The sequence below is a fragment of the Arachis hypogaea genome, chromosome 6, assembly GCF_003086295.3.
Source record: "Arachis hypogaea cultivar Tifrunner chromosome 6, arahy.Tifrunner.gnm2.J5K5, whole genome shotgun sequence".
Lineage (NCBI taxonomy): Eukaryota > Viridiplantae > Streptophyta > Magnoliopsida > Fabales > Fabaceae > Arachis > Arachis hypogaea.
In genome coordinates, this window is record NC_092041.1 from 103,093,349 (window position 1) to 103,100,762 (window position 7,414).

The 7,414-nt window shown below is 33.3% G+C and overlaps 1 protein-coding gene across 1 annotated transcript; it reads left to right on the forward strand.

Annotated features, from left to right (window-relative positions):
• Positions 1–4,678: 4,678 nt before the first annotated feature.
• On the forward strand, positions 4,679–7,124 carry LOC112697220 (probable adenylate kinase 7, mitochondrial). Its single transcript, XM_025750306.3, has 4 exons — positions 4,679–5,530; positions 5,886–6,026; positions 6,300–6,485; positions 6,692–7,124. The coding sequence occupies exons 1-4, from the start codon at positions 5,201–5,203 to the stop codon at positions 6,842–6,844; spliced, it is 810 nt and encodes a 269-aa protein (XP_025606091.1). The 5' UTR covers positions 4,679–5,200; the 3' UTR covers positions 6,845–7,124.
• The last annotated feature ends 290 nt before the right edge of the window (positions 7,125–7,414 follow it).

The window sequence follows — 7,414 nt, forward strand, 5'->3', positions numbered from 1 at the left end:
AGCAAACCCAAAAATTGAAGCAGAAACAGAGAAAACACCAATGAAATAACAACAACAAGAAGCACAACACCAACAATAACAAAAGATAATGGAATCAGAAGAACAACAACAATAATAAATAATGAAAATATTAAGAAGAAACATTAGAAAATCATCATCATCATCATCAAAAACCCAGATGCAGAACTCATAACTCAGATTTCGCACACGACCACCACCACCGCCTCTTCGACAACGACGAACGCAAGGACATGGGCCAGACAAGGGCGGGACCAGACTAGGGTGCAGCGCTGCGTGGTCGAGGTGCGGCTAGACGAGGGCGACGGTGAGGCAACGACGATGGCAAGAGTGAGGTGGAGGAGCAGAAACTGCGAATGACGAAGAGCAGGAGCAACGGCAGTTGCCCTTCCCCTTCCCCCTTCCCTCTTCCCTCTTCCTTCTTCCCCTTCCCTTCCTTTCCCTTTCCATTCCCTTTCCCTTCCCTTCCCCAAACCAAACACTCCCATGATACCCTTTCCCCTTTCCTATTTAACCCATTTTCTTTTTCTTTTTTATCTTTAATTAGGGATATTTTTGGAATTAAAATTAAAAATTTGATAAAAAGAACGATTTTAAAATAAATTGAAACTTTTGGGACCATTTTATTTGTAGCAAAAAAAGGCTGGGGATAAAATAAATTTTTGCCCTCTACGTTTGGGACCAAAATCGTAATTAACCTATAATATATGAAATTAGTTATTGTTATATATATGAAAAATGTGACTTATTTACGTATTGTTTGAATTAGAAGAATTTGTAGAAAAATAAAATGATGGAGAAGAAAATGGATGAAAAAATCAATTTTTTATTGTTTGGATCAACAAAAAAATTGAATGGAAGACAAAAAAGGTGTATGTGGAACTCATGTAAATTATTTCTCTTCAAAGTTGCAAAACACTGATGGAGAAGTACAAACATGGGTAAAAGTACAGAGTTACCCTTTAAATTATAATTTATATATAATATATAAAAATATTAATGTAATTTTACTCCATTATAATTTTCTCTCTTCTTACTTTTTCTTCCATTCAAGTAAAAGAAAAATTTTCTTCTATTTTTTTCCATTCATTTTTTCTTCATCTAAACAATACAAAAAATATATTTTTCTTTTCATTTTTCTTTCCTCTCATTTCTTTCTTTCCATTTTCTTTTCTCTTATTTTTCATCTTATATCCAAACAATAGCTTAGTATTTATCCATTTATCTCCTATTAATATTGTTAAAACAAGGATACATGTGACTTTATAAAAAAGGATATATCATATATCTTAGATTTTGATTATTTGAGAATTTACTGAGTGGCTAAAATAGCTCCACATCACGAGCCAACGAATGCTATCAATAGGGATGATCACAAAAACAGAGGAAACATGTATTTACAAAAATTACTCGTGATTTAGAGCTAGATAGGGACCTGTGAAATCCTCACGACCTGCCATGCAAAAATAGATGGGGAGTAAGGGGTGGCAAACGGGATGAAACCCGTCGGGCCGGCCCGCGTAATCTACCAAAAAGGGCGGGATAGACTGAAAATTTGAGACTGCCAAATTAAAAAATAGATTTTGGCGGGTTTCGGTGGGGCGAGGCGGGGCAGGCTTCTGTGCCGAGTCAAGCGTTTCTTTGTCAGAGCCATTTTTTTACAAATTTCAATAATGTTATTGATCTACAAGAGGATAAAAATGATAATTGAAGATATTCTAAATTATATTTTGGATTATGTTTTATCTTTGATTGATTATAAATTTGAAGATGTTTAATTATATGTTTTGGACAATATTTGTTTTGGACAATGTTAGTTTTATTATTTTGTTTTAAAAAATTTAATTTATAATTATATTTATTATATATTTATAATTATAAAGACTTTAATCTCTGTAAATTTAGAAATTATAATTTTTTATATCTTTAGAAATTATAAATATATTAAAAATGGTTGTGAAATTATATATATATTATTTAATATTTAATGATTATAAAAAAAAAGAGAGATTTGGCGAGCTTGGTCCGTCAATCCGTCAGCCTACCGTTAGGCGGGACGGGGGAGGAATTCAGTACCGTCTCACTAGACAGAGTGAGGCGGTCCAATCCGCCAGATGGCACGATTATGGTGAGGCAGGGCGGGCTTCCCCATTTCCCACCCCTAATGGGAACACGGACATAAGTATCTGCCCCATGAAACCTATCAAATACACGCGAATATAAAATTATTAATTTATCCTAATTTAAATATGTAAATAGTATAAATTGATATTTTTTAGTATAAAAGCAATAATAAATGTTATTAATTAAGTTAATTACATAATTAAAAAATTATGAATAAATTTTTAACTAATTAAAAACTGAGATCATTATTTTCACATATTACAAAGTTTATGAAAAAAATTTTGGATAATAAATCAGTTCTTAATAGATTATACATTAGTCCAGTAAAAAAAATAATAATTAATACATTAGATATTATTATTTACTTACTAATATAATATATATTATTGATTATTAAGTTTATAATTATATTTTAACCCAATTTTTTGTAACTAAAATTTAAATGATTGAAATTATTAAATGCTGAATATTTTGTATCTAACCAATTTTATTTTTATTATTGAAATTAAAAATGAATGAGTTGTTAATCAATTCTAAATTTAAATTTAGATTTGAGTAAGAAAATAAAAATATTTTAAATTTTATCTCACTAACTATAATTAATTTTAAGATAAGAAATTATTTTGTACATTATATATATTGTAGGATAATTTAGTCATTTGCTATTTTTTAACAGTAAATATTGTCAAATAAAATAGTATAAGAAATTAGAAGAAAATATATTTACCAGTTCAAGAAATATTAATTTATCTTTCAATTGAATAATTATATATTGAATAATAAAAGTTATTAGTTTCTCTTCACACTTATTAATACTTAATTATGGTGTTTCGGTACATCATCTTATCAAAAAATATTAATCTATCTAGTAACTTTTGTAATGACATAAATTTATAAATTAAAAAATTTAAAAATCATTTCATAAAATGTAAAATTTTAATAATTAATAATGTTGATCATATTGTTTTGACTTCAAAATTTAATAGGATACCAACAAATAAAATTATCCCAGGAAAACTTCAACAAAGACAAAAGTCTATGATTCGGGTGGGTTTCGTGAAAAATAGATTAAGTGAAAAATAGTAGTTAAGATGAGAGATTCGGGGTAAGTAAACTTATGAGGAAAAACACTTCTATTAATGGCAAATAAGCAATACGAGAACTAATGATGAGAAATAGAGGTGGAGAACAAGTGTTGAGACCTCCACTAATGTCACAAGAGGATGAATGAGCTTTGTTTAAAGTGGACAGGGGTTGGTTAATGGTTGTCGAGTGTTTTAGTGGAACACCAGAACGCCAGTTTTTACTCGTGAAGGTGGTGAATGAAATGAAGAATAATGAAAGGAAATTTTGGAGGGAAAAAGATGGGTTTTTTAGCTTGTTAGCTTCAGAAGTCAGAAAGATCTAGAAGAAGGTGAATGTGAAAGTGAAAAGCAGTAAAAGTAAAGAAGAAGATGATCAAGGTAAAAGTGAAAAGTGAGTGTCTGGTTGAAGGTCTGTGAAGAGGAAGAGGATGAAAGTGAAGGTGAAAGTAAATGATGCTTTACCGAGGTAGCTTGAGGTCCTTTTTATAGTGTAAAACCATGGTGAAGAGGAAATCTATTGTCTAATGATTTTTAATGTGATATTTGGTTTACTGCTTTTTCCAAAATATCTTTAGGTGTTCTTGTCACCTCAAGTCTTGTCAACTGGAAAGGTAAGAAATTGATTCCCGCACGTTAAACTAAAGCTCCTGATATGTAACATTAGTGAAGGGACATCTAGTTTGGTTTTCTTTTAACTAGATGACATCTTTACACTCCAAATCCAACCAATCCACTTCCACCAATATAGTTCCCGCTGAAGAGAAATTCAACACCTCAATGTGTTCTTTTGGGTTCTATCCTTTTAGCCCAATACCTTTAGAAGGAACTTAACTCTTTTTTGACCATGTTTGTAGGTCATTATAAAAATTAATTATATAAAAAAAATGTTTATATTTTTAGTACACAATCAGTCTATAAGTATTTTTATTAATAAGAAATTAATCTATTTTAAAGACAAATTCACCACATATTGATATTCTATTTATTAAGAGTCTGCTGTTAACTAATGGATTGTTATACATATAAAATGAAATTCGAACTCCAAATATTTGTTTAAACGGACAAATGATATGACTATTCAACCAATTCAAATTGATTGAGACAAATACTAATTATTTTTAATATTTTAAATTATAAAATATTTATAAAAATAATTACTATATATAATTTTTATTTAATTTTTTAATAAAATTTTTTTATATAATTTTATGTATCATTCCGTACAAGACACGAAAACATACACTAGTTATTAAATAAGATTTTGATTTGCTCATTTTTAGCTGCTGTGGGATTAAAAAAAATCTAATTATCCAAGTATCTAACAAGAAGATTTTTTTACCTAAAGGCAGATTTTTTTTCCATTTTTCCGGGCAGAAATATCGTGACTTAATAAATCATTTTTGGACCACAAGACTAGAGTAAAGTAGTAACCACATAAAATAAAAGAGAGAGAAAAAGTATACCAAAAAAAAAAAGGAATTCCTAAAGTAAAAATATTAAAAGAAAAAGCAACAGAAAACCAACGGTATTCATACATCGCTTGCTACGTGGCACCGTTTTTTCATGTTTGACTTTCTCCATTTCCCACCAAGCCATAAGCTTCGAACTTCGAAATTCATCGATACGAGCATCGTAATTAGTAAAACGATGACAAAGAGGTCGCACGATGATCCCGCACCCACTGAATTGCACCCTCGGGCCTCGGCCATCACAGTCTCCGGCCAACCAATTACAATCCTCCAGCTGGCAATTAACTCAGGCGGGGTCACACAGCAGCCACACACCCCCATAGTGGCATCCACGTAATTTCAAAACAAAACAGTGTCATTTCTCAAACCGAATATCCCCTCTTAAAACCCTGCGAAGTTCCCGTTCCCCCTTCCCAGTTATTTTCACTCGCGCCGTCACTCACATCCCTCTGCAGTAACAGAAAACCGAAATCGAAACAAAAAAAAGCACTTATTTCCGACGCTATGGCCGCGATCGCGCGCCTGAGAGCGTTTGCGCCGCAAATAAACGCGCTTTCGAACCGCGCTTTCGGATCTGCTGCTGCGGCGGTGCAGTACCACTACGATGATGACGAAGAAGAAGAGGAGTACGCTCAGAGCGTTGTCCCTAGCGCGATGCTCGACGCGCAGGGTTCGGCGCCGGAGCGCGGTGTACAGTGGGTTATGATTGGTGAGCCCGGAGCCAAGAGGCACGCCTTCGCTGAGAGGCTCTCGAAGCTTCTAGAAGTTCCTCACATTTCCATGGCCTCGCTCCTCCGCCAAGACCTCAATCCTCGCTCCTCTCTCTACCAGCAGGTAAAAATCGGAACCTTGATCAATTTCTAGGGTTTCTCCATGTTCTCAGGAGTTATTTTTTTTCTTCGCTTTTTATTTTCTTCCTCTGTTTCTTTATTCTCTTTTCTACTTTTTCTTTCCGCTAGTGAAATTTCAGATTAAAGCTAGCGCGGATTGATGTAAAGTGAATTACTATTTCTTTTTTATCTGAAATTAGAAAGATTGAATTATAAAAAGTATCTGAGAATTTATCCGTTATTCCCAACATTAATTATTATTCGTGTGTTCCTTTCTAAACTGAATGCTGGTTTTGAGTGCGTTTATTGTTTAATTAATGATTGGTAATTAATCTTGTTCTGTTCTTGTTCCAATTCAGATAGCGAATGCATTAGATGCAGGAAAACTTGTTCCTGAGAAAATCATCTTTGGGTTGCTATCAAAGAGGCTGGAGGATGGATACTCCAGGGGTGAAACTGGCTTCATTCTTGACGGAATCCCTCGAACGAGGCTCCAAGCTGTGAGTTTCTCTTGTTCTGCAGTAAATTGGCATGCTTAGATACTGTCTATGCGATGAAAATCAGACAGTGGAGATAGATAAGAGAGACAAAAAAAATTTCAGGCTGAAAATTTTTATATTTGGCAGAAAATAGTGGTCTCTGACTCTCTGTTTCTCTGATTTTGTATTTCTATCTCAAAGGCTGAATCCAACTGCAATGGTACATTAGTTTGTGATTGTTTTGTGACTGCTGCTAATTTTTTACTTTGAATGTTGCTATGTTTCCCTGAGCAGGAAATTCTTGACCACATTGCCGGCGTTGATCTAGTGGTGAATTTCAAAAGCTCTGAAGAGAATTTGGTTAAGAAGAATCTCGGAGCACCAAAGCTCTCTCCTTGTCAAGAGTATATCTTTATGAGATGCTCCATGACTGCATCTAAGCAGATTCACAATGAGCATGTTCATAATCATTTAGAGGAGGTGACTATATTACGTTTCTTTTTTCCTTTTCTTCTTTCCCTAATGTGCTAGTTTGAAATTCATTTTATAACATATAGTTGAATTAGAAGTAAATCCCTTAAAATTAATGATAGGAATATTGTATGTAATATTGCATAATTTGAAGGAATGTTAGTGTCAATTTTCTTTCTCACTTAATTACAAATTTTTTGGGTGTTGTTTTGTAGCGCAAGCTGTTGGAAGATTACTACAGGAAGCAAAAGAAACTTCTTAATTTTGAAGTGGCAGGTGCTCCTGGGGAAACGTGGCAGGGACTTTTGGCTGCATTGCATCTCCAGTATGTTAATGCTCGCAGTTCTTCACAGAAGTTGACAGCCTGATGGGCCATCATCGTTTGTCTCTGGCATTGTCGGCATCCTTGTTCTATGTGAATATGAGGGCCAGAATTCGAAGGAAAAATTTTTTGTCACTGTCCCATATTATTGTGTTTTTCATTTTTTTTGGTCCCCTATATTGGGAAAAATTTTGAGTGTGTGTTTGTTTTTTTGTCCCCTTAAGTAAGCCCTAAGGTAGAAAATAGAGAGCAGAGAGAATAGAATACGTAATGTATGAAACAATCACTAATCCTACAAGTGAGCCTGTGTTGTTTTCTTCGTGCAATTGTGTCCATATGATGCTTATTCCTTATAATTTCTAGCTATAATTTTCTCTCGTATCAGATATTACAATCCATGAAGGACACTTTGTGCTGATGTTGTATGTTCAACAGGTTTTTGGCGTTCTTTCACTTCATAGGTAATTTCGGGATTAATATTTTGAATCTACTTTAAGATTTTTGTGCAATTCAAGTAATTCTTCTTAAATTTCTTTGGCCTCTCTCTCTCTCAATATTAGATGTAAACCTTCAGGTATCTGTGAGTCAGGAACCGACTACGAAATAGTAATTACTA